The following is a 24,762-nucleotide window of genomic DNA, read 5'->3' on the forward strand; positions in this document are numbered from 1 at the left end:
TTACAAACAGAAGACTGTCTGAGAATCTGTCACAACAGAGAGGAGTCTCAGAAAATATGACTAGTAAATAAAATGTGAATCGCAGATGCGACTCAGAAACAGAAAAGTCATGTTAGGTAAAAAACTAAGGAAATTTGAATAAAATATGGACTTCTGTTAACAATAATGTCTTAATGCCAATAGTGGTTCATTAACTTGTAATAAAATTATTATACTAATTGAGTATGTTAATACTACTGGTGAAGAATGACATCAGCAAAAATGATGGAATAGGAAACCCCAAAGGTCCATTTCTCCACAAAAAAAACCAGCAAATAAACTGGTAAAAAAAAAAACTATCTTAAGTCTGATATCCACTTGAGCTAATTTTTGTATACTGTATGACTTAACAACTTTTTTCCAGATTGCTTTGCATCAATTACTGTGGTTCTGTCATTCACTATAGACCTTAGGCAATTCAATGTTTCTGAACATGTTTTGTTAACAACAAAATTTAAGATTGTTGCAAGAATTTAGGTTATTTCCTGTTTGTTTATTTGTTTCTGTATTTATTCATTTAGGCTGCATCACATGGCTTGTGGGATTTTAGTTCTGACGCAGGATTGAACCCAGGCCCTTGGCAGTGAAGGCAGGGAGTCCTAATCACTAGACCACCAGGGAAGTCTCTAATTTCTATTCAATATCAGATACATCTTCAGTTCAGTTCAGTTCAGTTGCTCAGTTGTGTCCGACTCTTTGCGACTCCATGAATGGCAGCACGTCAGGCCTCTCTGTCCATCACCAACTCCTGGAGTTTACTCAAACTCATGTCCATCGAGTCAGTGATGGCCATCCAACTATCTCATCCCCTGTTGTCCCCTTCTCCTCCTGCCCTCAATCCCTCCCAGCATCAGGGTCTTTTCCAATGAGTCAACTCTTCGCATGAGGTGGCCAAACTATTGGAGTTTCAGCTTCAGCATCAGTCCTTCCTATGAACACCCAGTACTGATCTCCTTTAGGATGGACTGGTTGGATCTCCTGGCAGTCCAAGGGACTCTCAAGAGTCTTCTCCAACACCACAGTTCAAAAGCATCAATTTTTCAGTGCTTAGCTTTTTTCACAATCCAACTCTCACATCCATACATTACCATTGGAAAAACCATAGCCTTGACTAGATGGACCTTTGTTGGCAAAGTAATGTCTCTGGTTTTTTTTTTTATTTTTTTTCCATTTATTTTTATTAGTTGGAGGCTAATTACTTTACAATATTGTAGTGGTTTTTGCCATACATTGACATGAATCAGTCATGGATTTACATGTGTTCCCCATCCCGATCCCCCCTCCCACCTCCCTCTCCACCCGATCCCTCTGGGTCTTCCCAGTGCACCAGGCCCGAGCACTTGTCTCATGCATCCAGCCTGGGCTGGTGATCTGTTTCACCCTAGATAATATACATGTTTCGATGCTGTTCTCTCGAAACATCCCACCCTTGCCTTCTCCCACAAAGTCCAAAAGTCTGTTCTGTACATCAGTGTCTCTTTTTCTGTTTTGCATATAGGGTTATCGTTACCATCTTTCTAAATTCCATATATATGTGTTAGTATACTGTATTGGTCTTTATCTTTCTGGCTTACTTCACAGAGTGAAGTCTCTGCTTTTTAATATGCTATCTAGGTTGGTCATAACTTTCCTTCCAAGCAGTAAGCATCTTTTAATTTCATGGCTGCAATCACCATCTGCAATGATTCGGGAGCCCCCAAAAAATAAAGTCTGACACTGTTTCCACAGTTTCCCCATCTATTTGCCGTGAAGCGATGGGACCGGATGCCATGATCTTAGTTTTCTGAACACTGAGCTTTAAGCCAACTTTTTCACTTTCCTCTTTCACTTTCATCAAGAGGCTCTTTAGTTCCTCTTCACATTCTGCCATAAGGGTGGTGTCATCTGCATATCTGAGGTTATTGATATTTCTCCCAGCAATCTTGATTCCAGCTTGTGCTTCTTCCAGCCCAGCGTTTCTCATGATGTACTCTGCATATAAGTTAAATAAGCAGGGTGACAATATACAGCCTTGATGTACTCCTTTTCCTATTTGGAACCAGTCTGTTGTTCCATGTCCAGTTCTAACTGTTGCTTCCTGATCTGCATATAGGTTTCTCAAGAGGCAGGTCAGGTGGTCTGGTATTCCCATCTCTTTCAGAAATTTCCACAGTTTATTGTGATCTACACAGTCAAAGGCTTTGGCATAGTCAATAAAGCAGAAATAGATGTTTTTCTGGAACTCTCTTGCTTTTTCGATGATCTAGTGGATGTTGGCAATTTGATCTCTGGTTCCTCTGCCTTTCCTAAAACCAGCTTGAATATCTGAAGTTCACAGTTCACGTATTACTGAAGCCTGGCTTAGAGAATTTTTAGCATTACTTTACTAGCGTGTGAGATGAGTGCAATTGTGCAGTAGTTTGAGCATTCTTTGGGATTGCCTTTCTTAGGGATAGGAATGAAAACTGACCTTTCCCAGTCCTGTGGCCACTGCTGAAGTTTCCAAATTTGCTGTCATATTGAGTGCAGCACTTTCACAGCATCATCTTTCAGGATTTGAAGCAGCTCAACTGGAATTCCATCACCACCACTAGCTTTGTTCGTAGTGATGCTTTCTAAGGCCCACTTGACTTCACATTCCAGGATGTCTGGCTCTAGGTGAGTGATCACACCATCATGATTAACTGGGTCATGAAGATCTTTTTTGTACAGTTCTTCTGTGTTCTTGCCACCTCTTCTTAATATCTTCTGCTTCTGTTAGGTCCATATCATTTCTGTCCTTTATCAAACTCATCTTTGCATGAAATGTTCCCTTGGTATCTCTAATTTTCTTGAAGAGATCTCTAGTCTTTCCCATTCTGTTGTTTTCCTCTATTTCTTTGCATTGATCGCTGAGGAAAGGCTTTCTTATCTCTCCTTGCTATTGTTTGGAACTCTGCATTCCAATGGGAGTATCTTTCCCTTTCTCCTTTGCTTTTAGCTTCTCTTCTTTTCACAGCTATTTGAAAGGCCTCCTCAGACAACCATTTTGCCTTTTGCATTTCTTCTCCATGGGGATGCTTCTTTTCACAGCTATTTGTAAGGCCTCCTCAGACAACCATTTTGCCTTTTTGCATTTCTTCTCCAGGGGGATGGTCTTGATCCCTGTCTCTTGTAGAGTGTCATGAACCTCTGTCCATAGTTCATCAGGCACTCTGCCTATCAGATCTAGTCCCTTAAATCTATTTCTCACTTTCACTGCATAGTCATAAGGGATTTGATTTAGGCAAAATGATAGGATACTGAAAGAGGAACTCCCCAGTTTGGTAGGTGCCCAATATGCTACTGGAGATACATCTTAGGCACTGCTAATACCACAGAGATGTAACTATCACATTAGAAAAGGGATTATCCTGGGTGAATAATAGGATTAGTGACACCAAGTGTGAAAGTTAAATTGTAGGGCGTTCCCTACTGGTTTAGTGGCTAAGATGCTGCCCTCTCAATGCAGGGGCCCCAGGTTTAATACCTGGTCAGGAAACTAGTTCCCACATGCCACAACTAAGACCTGGCACAGTCAAATAAATAAATAATTTTTTTAAAGGTTAAATTGTATATAAATGGAATGGAAAGTAGACAGAGAGCACTGGTCCGTGCAAATGTGTAGGTCTTTAAGGAATTTAACACCAACTCCCACCACCATTCCCACCACTACCGTGTGCTCAGCTGATGCATAAGAATGCAAGACACACAGAAGACCAATCTCTCATAAGCTCAAATTCCACTTTAACGTTTTAAATGGAAATTTCTAGTGGCTGGTAAAAATAACTTACCTCCAAATACTACAGGGGACTCAAACTTTATGGCCTAAGAATCCATAATGCATCACAAGAAAGCTTTGTTGGTATAAATATTTCCAGAGGGTTGTTACCTTGAAAGAAATGTAATTCAGCAAATGTTTAGACGCTACCAAAAAACAAGGAATTTCAATAACTCTTGAAAATAGAATCCAATTCACATAGTCTCTCAATAAAATGTTCATTGTTCAAGCCCAGAAGGGCTTCACTAAAAGTAAGTGATTCCATTTTCCCGATCCTAATCCACAACATGAGCTTCCTACCCAAAATTTAAATAAAGACCTCCTTTTTACAGCTCTAGGCAGTTCTTCCACACTTCTTTCAAAAATAGGGCAACTTAAGAGCAACCAGCATCAGTGGCCTCCAGTGGCCACCATCTCCCAAATAAAAGTCAAGGTAAGTCTAGACTGTGATCTGCATGTTTTCTATTTGAAGTTATAAACAACCAGAAGCAAGGGGTAAAAAATAAAGGTCAAAATTAATGATATAACAAAACTTTCCTGTCGCTGATCACTGCAAGGTAATGAGAGTAACAAAAGGAAGAGTCCGGGTTTACATTAATGGCCTCCAGGCAAAGACCACCAGAAATACACACAGTGGGTTGACTCCTCATTGCAACGAGGGAGATACACAAATGACGAGCCATGGAGTGTCTCGGCAAAGGACTTACTATTGGATTCAGGCTTGTGTTCAATGATTTGAGAGAAGGTTCAAGGAGGTAGGTGAAGAATCCAAGAGTCATTTACGTTTCCCCAGGAGTGTTTGGCACTTTTGTGTTTGGACAATATTCATGCTTCTGTCAGGTGCTCCATCATGGTTACAGACTTACAGACTGATCTTGTTTTTCTCCTTATTCATCGTGGTCACACAGTGGCCCTGTTGGGTGTTGATGTGAAATTGTTCACGTTCAGCAAACGAACACCGTAGCCTGACTGTGAGTGTCAGGCCAGCTCCTAGCAACACCAAGGCCTCCCTGACAGCGCGAAGTCTCTTCCTAGCTGTTACTTTACTCAGTTGCGTAGAGACATAAACCAAGGAATGTAACCTAATCTGGGAGGTCATGGATGGCCACCCTGAGGAAGTGACATTTAAACTAGAGTTTAAAAGCTAAAAGATCTTCCGTTAGCACAGCCTAGAGTTCATTTTAGTTGTTTCTTCTGTTTCCTTTCCCTCACCAACACTATTATTTTTCTACAAGTGAATTAGGCTTAGAAATAAGTCAAAGCTGGCTTTTCACACCATTCCCAATCTTCTCTAATGTGAGAACATCCCTGGCAGTGGAGTTTCTATGGGTAGTATCTGTTAAAAGATCTTGTGAGAAAATAATAATAGTAATAATAACAATAAGGGTACCAGTTTAATTTAAAGGGTAATGTAAATGATAAATAATGCACATAAAATGAAAACAAACATGCCTAAAGACATTCCAAGATTACTGGAAGGGAAATAAAATAATGTTTCCTTTCAAAATTGCATTTCTAATGTAGTGTGGGATGTTAAAGAAAGATTTTGTCTTCAAAGTTAGTGAGCTGAGTTTGAGTGGTACCTGAAGTAAAGTGAGAAAAGGAAAGATCCTTTTTTCTTTCTTATTTTAAATCTTTTTGGTAACAAATGAGAAATAAGTTCTTTCTGCTTCAAGAATTGAGGAACTCTTAAAATACTCACCTGATGAAAGCCTTTAAACTCTCATGAAATTCCAAATCTTCAAAAGGCTTTAGGAGTTTAGAGAAGGCGAAAAGCTTGCATTAATGGGCGGAACAGGCCACTTGCTATTAGGTTGAACAGTAAATGATTTAAATAAGATCCTTCTGGAATGGATCATGCTTGAAAAAACAACTTACAGGGATCCTACTGGTCACACAAGAACTTGTGAAACAGCAAAGCATACAACCAGAGGATAGTCGGGTGATGGGGGTGGCAGTTACCCCAGAGCCTCAAAGAACCCTTTGTTAGGAACGCATCATTCTAGTGAAGCAGTTCCAACCACCAAGGGGAGGCTACTGCCAAGAATTCCCCCGGGTCTGATGGATGACAGTGAAAGCCCAGAAGCAGCTGCTCAGAAAACTGGCTCTAAGTGTAACGCTGCATGTTCTTCAGCCATACGTATGGATCTGGGTTTGTCAAATTAGTTGCACCATGCACATCTCTACCATAACTCTCAGTGGAGATGATAATGAAAATGTAAGGCCTGAGCCACAGTCAGGAGATGGAGAATTTGTGGAAGTAACTTCCTTACCAAAGAATGACCTGCTGAAGAGACGGGATGCTCTGGTAGCTGAAGGGTATCTGAGAGTAGATGCCAGAGTCTACTTCTGTGCTCAGGTCACTAAAACATGCACACGTGAGGCCCTTTGAAGGGCTTTTCCTAAAGCTGGAACGCCAGAGGACAGTAGCCACGTTTTTGCACACAGAACCACCAGGCCTCCTTCACTAAGACTTTGTATCCGGCTTAGTTTTCAGGGAGATTTGAAATTAGCTTTTTCATAAAATAAAAGCATTATAAATAAATAAATAAATATAAAGTCCTTTTGTAATCTGGCAAAAGAGAAGCATTCCTGTGAGAACTGGCTGTTCATTTCCCCCCTGGGAAGACTGTGCCCATATGCTCAGCTGTGCCCAATTCTTCTGTGAGTCCATAGGCTATAGCCTGCCAGGCTCCTCAGTCCAGGAGTTTTTTCCCAGTGCTTTCCTACTCGAGGGGATCTTCCCAACCCAAGGATCGAACCCGCATCTCTGGAGTCCCCTGCACTGCAGGTTCCGCGCCACTGGGGAAGACCAGTGGGAAGACTGTCTCTTGGTCTTAACTCCTCCATGAAGGAGGATCTGGATGATTATACACTGAGCAATCTGGGATACCCGACTCCTTACGGGCTGGGTATTTCAATTCCCAGTGGCATGTTTATTTTAAATATTTAGTTCTGAGGCTAAACCATGATAGTAGGAAAACATGGCAGATGACTTTTTTGTGTATTTTTCTGGCTATCAAGTGATAATGCATTAACAGTCATAAACAAAGAGTCATTTTTGGTGTTTTAATTATAAAGTCAGATTTAATTTCAACAAATACTTATAATGACCCTCTATGTTGTCAAAAATTTTACTGGGTGATTTTACCTCATTGCCATGCAACAATGTGGTAGAATCAGTATTAGTATGCTTGGTTTTTTGAAAAACAGTTAATACTGAACCATATTCTTCTACATATGACATTTAGTAAAGCAAAACCCTGCTGATGGTGAGAAGCCCAGTAGATGAAATAGCACAGGAATTTCAAATCTGACCAAGAGATGAACTTCAGTGTACATTTAGTGCAGATTCATAAGGGAAGTGAAAGTCACTCAGTTGCATCCGACTCTTTGCAACTCCATATGATCCATGGAATTCTCCAGGCCAGAATACTGGAGTGGGTAGTCTTTCCCTTCTCCAGGGGATCTTCCCAACCCAGGGATCAAACCCAGGTCTCCCACATTGCAGGCAGATTCTTTACCAGCTGAGCCACAAGAGAAGCAGATTCAGACACAATGCAAATTCATTCTGAGATCTGAGCATGTAAGCCACTGTAGTAGATCACTTTTAGAGATACAGAGTCTGGAAGGCAGTTTGAATGCAAATCAAAATCATATGCACTCATAAAAACGTCTCTATAATTACAGGGTAACCAAGCCAGTGCACAGCATCTGAGAACTAGTCTGAGAGTGTAAGAGCTAATTACCCTCCAGGATGTAAAAGGGCACCTAAGTACCTGGAATCCAATTCCTTCCCACTACAATATGCACTAGTGGGTGTCTAGAAGTTAAAACACTCTCAGATTTCACATTTCTTTTATACCTCCAAATATTTGCCAACATATCTTATTCACTCAGACATATTTTAGAAACTTGTAAATGCTACTAATTACACATGATACAAGCAAGTTGAAAGAGCAGCCTCAGGAGCAGAGGGGCAAGAGAAATTGGCTGACAAGGATGTCACACTGAGCCGGGACCCGCTGAAGCTTCTGTTTTGTTTCCACTGCTCTAGTTTGCATATTTAAAAGTGAATTTGCTCAGACCTTCAAAATAATTATTTTTCTTTACGTTAAAAGAAAAAAAATATCTAGACATTCATTCTAGACTGTTTTATTGCAATGTGTAAGCTAATGCTATGTCAAATACCATGAGTGGCTATCTGATGTACCAAACATAAATAAAAAGGGAAGCGGGCTCAAGACTCTCACCCAGTTTGGAAAACAGAGGAACACGACGGTAACCTGCAAAAGGAATCACATCTGATTAACACAATATAAATACATTCATCATCAGGGGCCCCCACAGGGCTCCTGAGAAATAACATACTTTGTCTGTTGTTCAGTCGCTAACTCGTGTCTGACTCTTTGCAACCCCATGGACTATACAGCATGCCAGGCTCCTGTGTCCACCACTATCTCCTGGAGTTTACTCAAATTCATGTCCATGAGTTGGGCTAGAAGGATGCCCAGAGTATTTTCCACTGCTACCACGTTAACTGTAAAAATGCACTGCATTCTCCTGAATCTCACACTTGGGGTAGATATAAATTGACTGTGTCATGTCAAGTCTCATGCTATCTGTTGTGCCAGAAATTCATGTCCATTGAGTTGGTGATGCTGTCTAACCATCTCATCCTCTGCTTCCCCTTCTCCTTTTGCCTTCAATCATTCCCAGCAAGAAATAATGAAGCACATATAAAAACTAGGACTATGCAGCTATATTCCATCATGTATATCCATTTTCCTCCAAAATAAAATATTTGAAATTTCTACCCCAACTTCATACTAAGCACCACACAGCTCATACTTCCCCCACCCTGAAAATGCAGCATCTCCAAAATGAGCCATCACCCTTCTGCTTCAGAAAGGCTGTTTCCTAGGTACATCTCAGATGGTACTAGAAAAGTAAATATAAGGATAAAATTGGGAGCACACTGTAAATCACCCCAGAGAGGAGACTGCAAGGCAGCTCTGAAAAGAGTCAAGATAAGAGTCTTGGGCTCCCTGTCTCTTCTCAGGTGGAAAAAAAGAGTCACTGCTTCTCCCTTCTGAATGGTTCCCATCCTTCATTCCTTCATGGTAGTCATGCCTACTCTTAACTGAAACAAAAGAGCTATAATCCACGCAGAGAAATTTTCATGTAAGTCATTTGTCTAATTAGTCTTCCTAGTATTCCCAGTCCCCAATCCCACCTTCTGTATCAGAACATACTTCTATAATTCCACTAGGAAGAACTATATCTATCTATCTATATATAGATATAACTATATATATATATCTTATATATATATAACAATTATATAGGAAGAACTATATCTATCTATATATAGATATAACTATATATAATATATATAACTATATATATATTTTTTTCTTTTACATATCTGACTGTCATGAAGAAAGCTATTTGGTATATCAAAAAGTCTCTTTGTTAAACTCAAATTATACATATTAGCACAGTCATTTTACTTTTCAGAATATTACCTCTGTTCATGCATAGAACTGGTAAAGTATATTGTCCAAGAAATTCATTTCCAGCTATGAAACCTTGATTTTCAGCAACAAAACGAATCAATGCTAATTCTGGCACCTGAATAACAAATGTGAATGTTTCATTCCATCTTGGATTAAAAGCTGAAATATAAAGGAAGAGATAGAATTAAAAAAAAATCAAACACTGTTCCTAGGGGAAAATGCTTAATATCTGTTCTTTAAAAATTCTTATTTTTAACACTTTAATAGTAATAATGAAAGCTGATGGTTTAGAGGACTTAAATCTTTAATGCATCCAGTGAGAAAGAAATAATAATGGCAATAATAATACTTATTAGGTGTTTACAATATTCTAAAAACTTTAAGGAGATGATCTCACTTAATCCTCACACCAGGGTTATCTCTATCCACATTTACAGATGGGAAACTGAGTCACAAAGATGTTTCATAACCTTCAAAAAATAGCCATTTTTGCGTGTGTATGAAATAGCCTTCAAGAAATAGCCATTAAGTAGTGGGGCAGGAAATCAAACAAATGGTGTCTGATTTCACAGCAGAAACATGTGACTGTTATACAATATGACTGTTGTGTTCAAGCATTTTATCAGCAAAGAACTTGAGACAACAGGAAGTTATATAACAGCATTTTTCTAGATCAGGACATATTATGGGAAGAGCTCTACAGGCAGTGGTTGGACTGAGAGCTCACTAATGTTTGCTCTAAAGTCAGCGCTTGATCCTTCTTTTGATTAAATGCTTATTTTCAAATCCAAAATTGATGAGTAATCTATGTCCCTAGCGAAACAGATCATCCCAAATGAGTATCCTGCCAAACAAGAAATCCAAATTACATCACAATGTGACCCAAATCAGATAAAAATTAAGCACAATTGAATGGAACCAAGAAATTCTCATCCAGATCAAATAAATGCTCTTATTTTAATTTAAAAAAAAGTTCAGGGAAAAATAATGCATTGTTTTTCATATACAAAGGCAATGCTACACCTACTACCTCAATAGATTTGTCCTTTGTATCATGTTTCAGCACATATTGAAGCATCCGTGACTAATTATACCATATCTATGCTTTCTATAGTTTATCTGTGGTCACAAGTGCACATTTACTAGGTAGGAATTCAGAATGAGGTCAATGATAGTGAAAATATTAAATGAATTGACTCACATTGAAATAATGACCATCTTACCTTGTCCTAATAGAGAAATAATTCAGTGAAGTACAGGAAACAGGTTTAAGAGTGAAATCTCTATAGGCACTGCAAAATGTCTGCACAAAATTCTTATACTAACTTATTCTCTGTCTTCTAACCCTGCTTGACCATACTCTCTCTTTCGTACACACACAAAATCATACATAGATATATGTGAAAGTCCTTTTAGTTGTCAAAGCGAAAAAGAAAAAAAACCTAATTTGATACTTACAAATATAGTTAAAAATCATGGGACTTCCCCGGTGGTCCAGTGGTTGAGAATCCACCTTGTAATACAGGAGACCCAGGTTCAATCCCTGTTCAGGGAACTAAGATCCCACATGCTTTGCAGCAGCAAAGCCTACCCACCACAACTAGAAAGACCAAGTGCTACAGCTCCTGAAGCCTGTACATCCCAGAGCCTGCGCCATGACTACAGAGTCCAGCACCACAAGGAAAGATCCCACATGACGCAATGAGGATACTCCATGCTGCAACTAACGCCTGATGCAACCAAATAAAAAAATATTTCCTAAAAATCACTTCCTTATTGTACGCAAACATGATTGCTTTCCTCCCAGACTCTCATGTCTTTCAATACACTACCATCACCCTAGTAGCTAAGCGATCTCAGCACCCTTCTTGTCTGGCTATCGACACTTTCAGTCCTGCCGGTCTTCCTCACGTGCATCCTCCATTCCTTTTCTGATGGTGCAGCCCTTCTTTAAGACTTGACTTCTGCATCGTATCACTGTGAAACCACATCCTGACTCTCTCCTGTATTTCTCATCTCTCTCTCTCTCACTTCTTCCTCTCCACTCTGTAGAAATGATCTCTGTTGACACTCAGTTCTTAGTGCTTTATATCCCTGCTTAAAAGTTTTAATTTTATTCATTTTATACAGAAAAGAAAGTTTCTAATACTGTGTCACAGTTTTCATGATTTTCCATAGCCATCCCCAAAGTAAATCTCTCACTTTATTTCACAACTAATCTTTCTTAAGTATACTGTACTTGAACTTTTGTACTTTCTGCTAACATGTTTGAATTTTGTTTTCTCCATGTTTTAGCACACATATTATTACTTTTGCCTTAAATTCCCTTATCCTAGGGAATTCCCTAGAGGAACTAGGGAACCACTAGGAATCCTAGTGGTTAGGATTCAGCACTTTCTCTGCCATCACCTGGGTTCAATCCCTGGTCAGAGAACTAAGATCCCACAAGTCTCAAAGTGTGGCCAAAAATGGAGAAAAGAGAAAGAAAGAAAGAAAATTCCCTTATCCTCAATCTCTATAAAAAAAATTCTACTCATTTGCCAAGAACCATCTTCAAATTTGCCCCTTCCATACAATTCTTTGTACTTTCTTTAAAGCACTAATGAGTCTTTCATAACAATTTTACTTGCATCTGATATTCCATACTGAACTATAAACGATCTATAATAGAATTAGCTGGGGCATACATAAGAATGCAGTTAATAGAGGCTTTAAGTTTTCTGATGCTTAGAATCAGGCTTTTACCATGATAGGCTCAGTAGTGTCTGGTGAACCAAACTGAATTTTTGTAGGTATATTCCCATAAAACCAGGGATGCAATCAAATTTCTAATGGGAGCTAAAACCATAGTATTACATAGTATTACATAAGGGGTGCATGGAATAAACTAATGTTCTGTGCATTTAGTCATGAAGACTCAAGTAAGGGGGATGGAGAAAACAAGGGATAGATTACTAGAAGCCTCCTGATATTAGCACTTACCATTTCTTGACACTGCCATTTCAACTCTAAGGGGAGCCAAATAAGGCAGTGAGTTACTACTAATATCCCTTCCCGATGATAACACAGGATGAGGTAATAAAACTTTCCAAATCTTTTTTCTCTCCTTTGTTCCTAGGGGTTGAGGTAGAAGAATATTTGGGGGTGGGAAGAGGCAAACATTGGATTTTGAGGGAATTATCACCAAAGAAGAAAAAGATAGCTCAAACTGCACCTGCTTCTCTGTCCATGCCATTCAACCTGGAGCATATTTCTAAACTCTGAAATGAAGTCCACTATATTTTGAAAATATTCACTCAAAGAAGATTCTACTCTCAAAGGATCAGCTGCAAGTTCTCTTCCTGAGTTATTCTGACTATCTGATTAACAGTCAACCCCAAGAATCTATACTTTTGTAATGTTCTTAATGATTTCAACTTCAGAGAATAAATAGCAGTGTTAGTACTGTATTATGCAAATTGTCATGAGGTGTTGGCACACTCAAAATCTCACCAAAGTCACTTCTTTGATTCCTACATTTCCCTTCTGGCAAAAATGACTGAATTATGAGTCCAAATACTGTTATGAGTAGGTTTCCATGGCATACTGAGTCAGAAGCCACAGACCTTTGATCTAAAATAATTCAAACTGTCAAGTAAAACTATGCAACACACTATATCAGAGAAATCTTAAGCTCTTTATTTTATGCAGAAGCTAACAGCTAGATAGATTTGAGGCCATCAAAATACCTCTCTTAATCAATTAAACAAGGAAACATAAAAAGGAAGTAAAAATGGAAAAAACACTACTTCTTCAGGTCAGATACATTTTTGTATCTGTAATTGAAACTATACCTAACCAACATTAAGTCATTATCAAATTGTTTTTGCTGCATATAATACTTTGGTCATCTTGAACGCAATGCAAAAGGTTTGCCTTATGAAAAATAAATATGTATCAAAACTCTATCAATACATAATTTTTTTTCTTTTTTTTTTTCAATACATAATTTTTAAGCTTTCCAACATGAAATCTAATAGACTGATCAATAAAATATATTAGGAGCTCACCATTTTTTTTAATTACACGACTCTGCTGCTTCATTTGATCATTTGGAACCCCAAATATTTCTACAATCACTAGGGTATCAGCTTTGTTTTGATAACTGGGAGGCAACTGGATACCACTGATAAGCTGCACAAAAATAAGTAAATTTAAGAATTCAGCAGAACAAACTGTATCACAGCTTACTTTCAAAATAAAATGTTCTCCAAAAATTATGATGAAATAAGTCAAGTCCCACCAAAAAACTGAACATAGAAAACAGTGCAAATCTTAAATTTTAGTCCTTTATGAGTTAAATTTAAACTTAACTATCAAAAGAAGATTACCAAATTATTCTGTTTGACCCAGATGTGATTATAGTAGAATCCACATTTTCCAATATTTATGGTCGAACATATATTTTTATTCTAATAGCATTTGTTATGATTGTTATAAAGCAATGTTTAAAAATATTATGACCCCCCTTCTGCTATAATACAGACTGAGCACTCTGATAACTTGAACTATTTTCAAATCTATATAGTCTAAAAACAACAGAAAAAATGGAAACTATAAATATTACTTCTGAAATGTACAAAAAAGCACCACATAATTTCCTATGATAGCATTTTCTGACAATATAATTTATATGTTTGGATAAATTATCATGAATTTTTAACTTACCCATTGTTGCCTATATTATCATAAGTCACCTGAGTTTGATATATCAATTATTTCATATATGCATATCTTAGGGATTGAATAGCAGAAAATGTTTAACAAAGTAATTAATAATAATTTTACTTCACCTTCTATTATTCAAGGTAACTGTTTTAAGTACAGATTTGTTTTAATTTAAGGGAAAAAGAAATAATGTTGTTAAAGTGCTGCACTCAATATGCCAGAAAATCTGGAAAACTCAGCAGAGGCCACAGGACTGGAAAAGGTCAGTTTTCATTCCAATCCCAAAGAAAGGCAACGCCAAAGAATGCTCAAACTACCGCAAAACTGCACTCATCTCACATGCCAGTGAAGTAATGTGCAAAATTCTCCAAGCCAGGCTTCAACAGTACATGAACCATTAACTTCTGGATGTTCAAGCTGGTTTTAGAAAAGGCAGAAGAACTGGAGATCAAATTGCCAACATCCGCTGAATCATCGAAAAAGCAAGAGAGTTCCAGAAAAACATCTACTTCTCCTTTATTGACTATGCCAAAGCCTTTGACTGCATGGATCACAATAAACTGGAAAATTCTGAAAGAGATGGGAATACCAGACCATCTGACCTGCCTCTTGAGAAACCTGCATGCAGATCAGGAAGCAACAGTTAGAACTGGACATGGAACAACAGACTGGTTCCAAACAGGGCAAGGAGTACATCAAGGCTATATATTGTCACCCTGCTTATTTAACTTACATGCAGAGTACATCATGAGAAATGCTGGACTGGATGAAGCACAAGCTGGAATCAAGATTACTGAGAAAAATATCAGTAACCTCAGATATGCAGACGACACCACCCTTATGGCAGAAAGTGAAGAAGAACTAAAGAGCCTCTTGATGAAAGTGAAAGAGGAGAGTGAAAAAGTTGGCTTAAAACTCAACATTCAGAAAACAAAGATCATGGCATCTGGTCCCATCATTTCATCGCAAATAGATGGTGAAACAGTGAGAGACTTTATTTTCGTGGGTTCCCAAATCACTGCAGATGGTGACTGTAGCCATGAAATTAAAAGACGTTTGCTCCTGGGAAGAAAAGCTATGACCAACCTAGACAGCATATTAAAAAGCAGAGACATTACTTTGCCAACAAAGGTGCATCTAGACAAAGCTATGGGTTTTCCAGAAGTCATGTATGGATGTGAGAGTTGGACTATAAAGAAAGCTGAGCACCAAAGAATTGACGCTTTTGAACTGTGGTGTTGGAGAAGACTCTTGAGAGTCCCTTGGACAGCAAGGAGATCAAACCAGTTCATCCTAAAGGAAATCAGTCCTGAATATTCATTGGAAGGACTGATGCTAAAGCTGAAACTCCAATACTTTGGCCACCTGTTGTGAAGAACTGACTGATTGGACATGGGTTTGGGTAGACTCCGGGAGTTGGTGATGGACAGGGAGGCCTGGCGTGCTACAGTCCATGGGGTCGCAAATAGCTGGACACAACTGAGCAACTGAACTGAACCAAAGGAACAAAGTCTAAATAAAAAAGAACAGCATTTGAAGTGTACTAATTTATAAAGTGTGAAAGTGAAAGTCGCTCAGTCCTGTCCAGCTCTTTGGGACCCCATGGACTATACGGTCCATGGAATTCTCTAGGCCAGAATACTGGAGTGGGTAGCCTTTCCCTTCTCCAGGGGATCTTCCCAACCCAGGGATCGAATCCAGGTCTCTCACATTGCTGGTGGATTCTTTACCAGCTGAGTCACAAGGGAAGCCCAAGAATACTGGAGTGGATAGCCTATCCCTTCTCCAGCCGATCTTCCCAACCCAGAAATCGAAGCAGGGTCACCTGCATTGCCAGCGGATTCTTTACCAACTGAGTTATCACTAATGTAGAAATTGAGACATGATTTCAATTTCTGAAGATTATAATAAAGAGGAACAAATAAATAACTGTTTGAATAAAGGGGAAAATGAAAGAAAGAAAAATAATTAGGCCATATCCAGTAAAAGTTTATGAAAAAGAAAAAAGGAGGGAAGAGGAAAGAAAAAAGTGCCAATGTGTAATGTTTTCTTTCCTACATCCACACATTATAGCACCAACTAGAAACCAGAGTGACTGCACAAATATTTAATGATCAGCATGGAACTGGCCCAGCAACCCACTATAGTATTCTTGCTTGGAGAATTCCATGGACAGAGGAGCCTAATGGGTTACAGTCCACGGGGTCCCAAAGAGTCACACATGACAGTGACTTAACACCCATGCAAGACTATCAGTCCTCCGGACAATAAATCCTTTTCATTATGGTATAACTCATTAAGGTGTAACTCATGAAAAAAAAAAAAATGCTAAGTAATAATGATAATTGAATATGAGCACTGAAATAAAATTTAGAGATTTATTTTTCAAATTATTTGTACACTCCAATTCACAAAGCCCTTTCAGGGGCCACTGCAGAGGATGGATGTCAAGCAGACGACCCTTAGTGGTCAATCAGATAGCTCTTGCTTTCATTTGGTGGTCTTACTCAGGAGATTTTAAACTTAGGAAATGATTCCATAGTTTTTATAAGCTTTAAAATAACCAATGTAATCCAAAGTTCTCTGTTTACAGATGACAAAGAGTAAACCGGAAATGCTGAATGACTTTATCAAGGACCTAAGGAAAATAATGGCATAACTGGGTCTTCTGATTCTCAAATCATGCTCTCCACAATTTGTGCAAGTAATCACAAAGCTCCCTAGAACAATCAAAAGAAGAGGGGAAGACCCATGTGGCTATGAGAACAGCTTCCTAGGAAAATCATTAACCCTACCTCTTTCACATCATGTCACTTAAGCCCCTTTTGGAGTATAAATAGGTGGCATTTATAAACATCTGTGCATACCAGCTATTTTCCAGCTTCGCTTTTTCAAATTAACCTACATGTACTAAGCAAATACTTTGTGTCAGTTACTGTGAAGAAGGATTGAACAAAACATAGTCCTTATTTTTCAAGGACCCTCAGACAAGTTGGGGGAGAAAGACAAGTATAACAAGTAAATAATTATAACTTACGGTGTGGTAAGTGCCATAATGCATGCATGTATAGCATTTTATGGGCTTCCCTGGTGGCTCAGTGGTAAGAATCTGCCTACCAATGCAGGAAATGTGGGTTCGATTCCTTGGCCAGGAAGACCTCCCACAAAAGGAAATGGCAACCCACTCCAATATTATTACCTGGGAAATTCCATGGAGAGAGGAGCCTGGTCGGCTACAGTCCACTGAATTGCCAAAGAGTTGGACACAACTGAGTGACTAAACAACAACATAGGGTGTCATGGAACAACAGAAGAAAACTTCAAAAGAAATGCAACTCAGCACAGGAAAAGGTTTCCAAAAAGAAGTGACTCTGAAAGTCTTGAAAATAATGAGTCAGAATGCAACAGGCAGATGAAGAATGGAAGTAGTAGTCCAGTCAAAGGAAATAGCATATGCAGTGCCTAGAGGTGCCATTGTGGACAAAAAAAAAAGGCTTCCATATGGTTTTAGAATGGGTTAAAAGGCTGGAAGTGGTGGGAGATGAGGCTAGAGGAGTGGGACAAAGCCAGACTAAGAAAACAATCCGGAGACACAAATAAATATTAAGTAGACATGATCAGATTAGCCTCAGCAAAATCTCTCTTGTTGACTTGTAGAAGATGATCAGGATGACTGAGACAGGCTACCTAAAAACCTCTTGGGAAGCCAAAGGAACAGAGGTGATGACAGGTAACAAATTCTTTAAAAAAAAAGGACAGTAGCAAATGACATCAGATCAAGGGAATGAAAAAGAAACAGTTAAAGTAAGATCTACAGAAGTTAGAGATTGATAAGACATGCGATGTGAAGGAGATGTGGAAGAGAAGAATAGCTCCCAATTTTATGGCCTGAGTCAACTGAATAAATGAATTTGACTCAATTCACTGAGATTTAAATAAAATAGAAGCAATTTAACTAGGAAGGGATGTTTAGCTTTAATATTTTAAGCCTGACAGAACACTGGTAAGGATGCTAGGTGGGCTATTAAAAATAAGCCTTTAGAGTCAAAAAATGAAGTCAGATTAGCAATGTGAGCATGTTTGTGTTTGAAACCATGAAAGTGTATAAAAGAACACAAAGAGAATGTTTAGTTTGAAATGAGGATTGAGAAAAAGCCTTAGGCAACATGAATATTTTAGGGGCACGTAGGGGCTACCCTGGAGAAGAGTGGCTACCCACTCTAGTACTCTTGCCTGGAGAATCCCATAGACAGAGGAGCCTGGCAGGCTCCAGTACATGGGGTCGAAAAGAGTTAGACACGACTGAGCGACTAAGCATGCAGGGGCTTCCCAGGTGGCTCAGTAGTAAAGAAAGAAAGTGAAAGTGAAGTCACTCAGTCGTGTCCGACTCTTCGAGACCCCATGGACTGTAGCCTACCAGGCTCCTCCATTCATGGGATTTTCCAGGCAAGGGTACTGGAGTGGGTTGCCCTTTCCCTCTCCAAGTAGTAAAGAAAACACCTGTCAAAAAAAAAGAAAACACCTGTCAAACCAGGAGATGTGGGTGCAATCCCTGGGTTGGGAAGATGCCCTGGAGAAGGTAATGGAAACCCGCCTGAGTATTCTTGTCGGGGAAATCTGATGGACACATAAGCCTGGTGGGCTACAGTCCATGAGGTTGCAAAAGAGACATGATTTAGTGACTAAATAACAACAAAAGAGGAACCCACAAATGAAAGTGAGAAAGAATTGCTTGGAGGCATATTGAAAAAGGAAACAGGAAACACACAGAAGCACACCAATGAGATTTGTGTGGATTAGGAAGGGGTCTGAAAAAGTTCCTGTTTCATCCCAGCTAGTCCCTAGAACAACTAGACAAGTTCTTCTAATTAGAACAATGCAACTTTTTGAATTTTTTCATTCATGCAAAAAGGCAACAAAAAGATATGGCAAGATGCTGCAATACCATCCACCTACAGTACTTGAAAAGATTAACAGAAATTTAAAAGATATTAAGGAAAATCAATGGAACTAAAAATATTAATGGGTACTATCTAGCTTATATCATAACTGAAAAAAAGGTAAAAGTAATCTTACCCTTATTGTAAGTGTGAGTGGATTACCGTCTATTGGTACTTTATGTGGATTAAACTTTGTTTTTTTATCTCTTAGAAAGCGTGGTTTTAAAATATATCCAGAACAACCATTATCCAAAAATTTCCCATTTTGAAGATCCATAGGGAGACCAGGGGTCTGGAAATTTAAGGCCACTGTAAGGGAAAAGAGTACTTTAACTTTTGTCAGTAAATGAGAGAATATCTAAAGAAACATAGTTAAACAGTTGAGTGAAACCTAATCATGGATTATATATCTTTGAACATTTTAACAGCAAGTGTTCACCAAATGACTCATGATATTTAAACATTTGCTGTTGCCATGTCTCCATTAACAGATGAAGGTGAATTTCAAAACTTAATCTGTAAATTATTCTACAGCTTTTGAGTTAAAAAACCAAACTGGCACATAGCACAGACTATAGAACAGCAATGTACATGTCAGATAACATTCAGGAAATATGAAAATAAAGAAAATCACTACATTAAATGCTGGAAGAGTTGACACCAATGTATCATAAACTTTCAAGTCTAAAGGGGTACTGTTATCACTTGAGGAGAAAGCGAGGAACAGGCAGAGCGATAATTGTTGTTAAAATATACAGACAACTTCATATAGCCTGATAAACAGATACCGGTGGTATTCAGTACCGCCATCTGCCCCCCACTGCCCACCCCACCATCCTGGTCCCAACTGTTCCCTCTCTACAAACCTATGGGCCTTGCCACAGTTCAGTAACAGAAGAGTTAACACTTGGCACTTTCTAACTGCTTAGTCCCAGAGGCATACCAGTTGATCAGTTTGGAATAAGGAGGGTCTGACAAGGATAAAGTAACAGAGCTCATTACTCATTTTTCAGTACTATGAATTCAGAAGTGATTAAAGTACAAAGAGCACAGGTCACTTGATTTGAAGAGGCCCTTATTAAATCTTTCATGCAAAGCACTGGATCTTCACTGTCCTCTTACGTTCATTTTCAGTTTCCTTTTCCCCTTCCGACACTTCCCGTGCAAACTCTTCATGAATTTAACCTCCATGTCTATACCCTTACCTAGATTTATCCTATGCAACCCATTTAAGAATAAACTCAACTCTGGAAGTCAGTGATTCATCACTGCTTGACTCCAAAACATTCAGGGTCAAAAATTTTTCAAAGGAGGCTCTTTTCATGAATATTTTATTAGTTCACAAAATGAACTTATTTTGCCTTATTTTTGCAAAAAAAAAAAAAAAAAAAATACAAAAAATTGACTCCAAAACATTCAGGGTCAAAAATTTTTCAAAGGAGGCTCTTTTCATGAATATTTTATTAGTTCACAAAATGAACTTATTTTGCCTTATTTTTGCAAAAAAAAAAAAACATACAAAAAAACCCCAAACCTCAATATTCTATATAACATACCCATTTGACAACCTACATTCCAAAATTCTTGAGGATTAAAATTAGAAGAGTCAGCTCTTATTGCTTTGGGATATACTCTGGTAATGAACTTCCTGGTGTGAAGAATAAATTCCCTGGCTGAAAAACAAATTTATTAAAATATTGCAAAATATTTCAAATAAACTACTATGTATATATATTTATTTAATTCTACAATTTTGATGTCTACTGTCTTGGCAAAAGTATTTGCAATTCATGGAAATCAAAATAAATTCATACTTTTGTTTCATGGTGTAATTCAACTGTTATGGAAAAGTTAATAATAATTTATTTTACAATTTTATGTAATCATTCACTTGAAGAAAGAAACAACTGAATAACATGTTTCTTTTTCTCACATTCAAGTTAATTTCACTTTGACATAGAGCATATAAAATTCCAAAATAAAATACCATCCATAATGGTAAATGGTGTAAATTAGCTTTAAATCTTAAGTGATTTAAATAGAATAAATAGAAATGTGTAAAAAATATATGTAGACACTTAAAGAATATGTATAGGAATTGTAAAGAAACTGAAACAGACTGTGTGTAGGTATGTGTTTGACCCAGGTGACTCAGGGTACAGAGTCTGCCTGCCAATGTAAGAGATGCTGGTTCAATCCTTAGATTGGGAAGACCTCCTGGAAGAGGAAATGGCAACCCACTCTAGTGTTCTTGCCCGGGAAATCCCATGGACAGAGGAGGTCATGGGGTCCCATGGGGTCACAAAGAGCCAGACACAACTTAGTGACTAAACAAAAACCACCATTGGATACCCCTCAAATTTTTGAACACAGATTTCATATTTCTCCAACGTTTTTATTCTTTCACTGTGTAGATCCTCTTCCCACATCTATTTAGGCTAATACAGTGAGAGTCGTGGAAGAAATGGTTATTGCCTACACCCACTCTATTTGCTAGTCAAGTCTGAGCAGAATCATTGCCACTCTCATCCTAAATGCTATTCTTTTCCTAAGATGCATGGTCAGATAAAACATTAGTTACTGAAGTTAATAGTAATAATTATAGTTGATTTAATTAATTCATTTCTAAAGGCTATACTCTCCTTGAGGAAAAGTTCATTTGAAGCTTCTCATGTATAAATGTGTTTTGTGTGTTCAACTGTTATGATTTCTTATATAGTCCTACATTAGATGTCTACCTTTCGATAAAACATGGACTCTTCTGGGTCTTAACTTTTTTCATCTACAAAGTGATAAACGTGAATGATCACTAAATATCCTTAACCTGATTTTGTTACTTCTGAGACTTAGAAATTAAACATGCTATGTTTTCACAAATGCAATTTATGTCTATTTTAGATAAATGAGAAAATCAAATAGAAAATATAAGAAAACAACATATAATCTCATCGCTCTATTAATAACCCTGATAACCTCTTGGTATATATATTTCCATTCTTCTGACATAGGTATATACCTATGCTTCAATTGAATCTTATTGTTTACTCTGTTTTAAAAACTTCCATTTTCGACTTACTAAGAAAACATGAAAATCATTCCATTTCAATAATATTCACATATGATATTATTTTTAGATGAATGAAAAGCATTCACATATATGAAAACTTGTTTTTTATTTTTCCTTATAATAAAATTAATGATGTTTATTATATTTTAAGAATGATGGACCTCCTTGCAGTACATCTTTGACCAATCATTAATTATATACTAGAGTCAGGCATCCTGGAACACGAACTCTAGTGGGCCTTAGGAATTATCAAACAAAGCTAGTTAGAAGTGATGGAATTCCAGTTGAGCTATTTCAAATCCTGAAAGAGGATGCTGTGAAAGTGCTGCACTCAATATGCCAGCAAATCTGGAAAACTCAGCAGTGGCCACAGGACTGGAAAAGGTCAGTTTTCATTCCAATCTCAAGGAAAGGCAATGCCAAAGATTGCTCAAACTACCATACAGTTGCACTCATCTCACACACTAGCAAAATAATGCTCAAAACTCTCCAAGCCAGGCTTCAACAGTATGTGAACCGTGAAACTCCAGATGTTCAAATTGGATTTAGAAAAGGCAGAGGAATCAGAGATCAAATTGCCAACATCCGCTGGATCATCGTAAAAGCAAGAGAATACCAGAAAAACATCTAATTGTGCTTTATTAACTACGCCAGAGCCTCTGACTGTCTGGATCACAACAAACTGTGGAAAAATTCTGAAAGAGATGGGAATACCAGACCACCTTACCTGTCTCCTGTGAAATCTGTATGCAGGTCAAGAAGCAACTGTTAGAACCAGACATGGAACAACAGACTGATTACAAACTGGGAAAGGAGTAGGTCAAGGCTGTATATTGTCACCCTGCTTATTTAACTTATATGCAGAGTACATCAGGAGAAATGCTGGACTGGATGAAGCACAAGCTGGAATCAAGATTGCTGAGAAAAATATCAGTAACCTCAGATATGCAGATGACACCACCTTTATGGCAGAAAGTGAAGAAGAACTAAAGAGCCTCTTGATAAAAGTGAAAGAGGAGAGAGAAAAAGTTAGCTTAAAACTCAACACTGAGAAAACGAAGATCATGGCATTGTGTCATCACTTCATGGCAAATAGATGGTGAAACAGTGAAAGGCATTATTTTCTTGGGCTCCAAAATCACTGCAGACGGTGACTGCAACCATGAAATAAAAAGACGTTTGCTCCTTGGAAGAAAAGCTATGACCAACCTAGACAGCATATTAAAAAACAGAGACATTACTTTGCCAACAAAGGTCCGTCTAGACAAAGCTATAGTTTTTCCAGTAGTCATGTATGGATGTGAGAGTTGGACTATAAAGAAAGCTGAGCACCAAGAATTGATGCTTTTGAACCATGGTGTTGGAGAAGACTCTCGAGAGTCCCTTGGACTGCAAGGAGATCCAACCAGTCAATCCTTAAGTAAATCAACTCTGAATATTCATTGGAAGGACTGATGCTGAAGCTGAAACTCCCATCCTTTGGCCACCTGATAAGAAGAACTGACTCACTGGAAAAGACCCTAATGCAGGGAAAGACTGAAGGCAGGAGGAGAAGGGGACAACAGAGGATGAGATGGTTGGATGGCATCACCAACTTGATGAATATGAGTTTGAGCAAGCTCTGGGAGTTGGTGATGGACAGGGAGGCCTGGTGTGCTGCAGTCCAGGGTAGTCACAAAGAGTCGGACACGACTGAGTGACTGAACTAAACTGAACTGACTTTTAGTTCAAGAAAACTGCTCTATACTCTTTCCAAAGAAATGGTGATGCTACCTTTTATGACTCAACTCAGTCCCTTTTCAAATGCTGAGCAAGTGTTTAATATGATGAGAATGAGAGAATTATAACCATTTTTGCTGTGCCCAGAAGTCCCAACCACATGAACAACAACAAAACAATCCAATAGTTTGAAATGATGGACTGTAGTAAAGTAGGTCAAATTCAAACTCCATTCACAATATTTCACGGTAAAAATATACTTTATATCACAATCCAACACCGCACACATACACACACAACTGTTTTATAAAATAATTCTTATGTTTCCTGCATACAATATACTCTTCTGTACTCTATTGTTTAGTTCTATTCCATTCCATTTTATTATATTCCATTTCATACTATTCTCTTCTTTTAACTGCCATGTAGAGCTACTGAATAGATTTTTGGTCACAAACCTCAGTTTACAACAAAAACCAAAAAGTCCTAAAATATCCAGCATGTTTCTAATAGGCATTTTGAGGACATGAGTTAAAGCATGCCTCAAAACCCTAAAGCACCGGTGGCCAGCCCAATGAGGTTAACCACCATATATACTAGAATCTTCATTTCCAAATAGCCAGGAGCTTTTCTCAAGTTTTTTTTTGCAGGTTTGCGGGTGCTGATTTCTCTGCTTCTACATAAGATAGTAGATTGCAGTTTTTAAAAAGGATATGGCAAGTCACCTTATTCTCATTGACTGTGGAGGCCCAGCATAGGCTGCCTCAAAATGTGCCTCAGTGGCATATTGATTATTTTGGATTAAAGTTAAGCAATGGCCAGTGCAAGAGGGACACTCTCCCTCTTTTCTTTTTCTTTCAAAACAGTAAATAAATCTCTCATGTGAAAGGTACACTCCCTGTATCCGAAGGTAGGACATCCTTTCCACCAATGATAGGGAATTCAGAGCTGAGAAGCCTATAAAAATAAACCTGGTGTCTTATTTAATTACTA

The 24,762-nt window shown here is 38.2% G+C and overlaps 1 protein-coding gene and 1 pseudogene across 1 annotated transcript in view; one reads left to right on the forward strand and one right to left on the reverse strand.

Moving 5' to 3' along the window:
* The first annotated feature begins 4,498 nt into the window (after positions 1 to 4,498).
* Positions 4,499 to 6,288, forward strand: LOC122423144 (annotated as a pseudogene).
* Positions 6,289 to 7,960: 1,672 nt separating this feature from the next.
* The window catches only part of PLCZ1 (phospholipase C zeta 1), a 46,147-nt gene continuing 29,345 nt past the window's right edge, over positions 7,961 to 24,762 (reverse strand). The window contains exons 10-14 of the mRNA XM_043440918.1: positions 20,540 to 20,656; positions 19,120 to 19,292; positions 13,386 to 13,509; positions 9,346 to 9,495; positions 7,961 to 8,103 (exon numbers count right to left, since the gene is read on the reverse strand). Of these exons, the coding sequence (XP_043296853.1) occupies positions 8,018 to 8,103; positions 9,346 to 9,495; positions 13,386 to 13,509; positions 19,120 to 19,292; positions 20,540 to 20,656 (650 nt within the window). The 3' untranslated portion in view covers positions 7,961 to 8,017. The remainder of the gene's footprint in view (positions 8,104 to 9,345; positions 9,496 to 13,385; positions 13,510 to 19,119; positions 19,293 to 20,539; positions 20,657 to 24,762) is intronic.

The sequence above is a fragment of the Cervus canadensis genome, chromosome 21 (assembly GCF_019320065.1).
Source record: "Cervus canadensis isolate Bull #8, Minnesota chromosome 21, ASM1932006v1, whole genome shotgun sequence".
NCBI classification, from domain to species: Eukaryota; Metazoa; Chordata; class Mammalia; order Artiodactyla; family Cervidae; genus Cervus; species Cervus canadensis.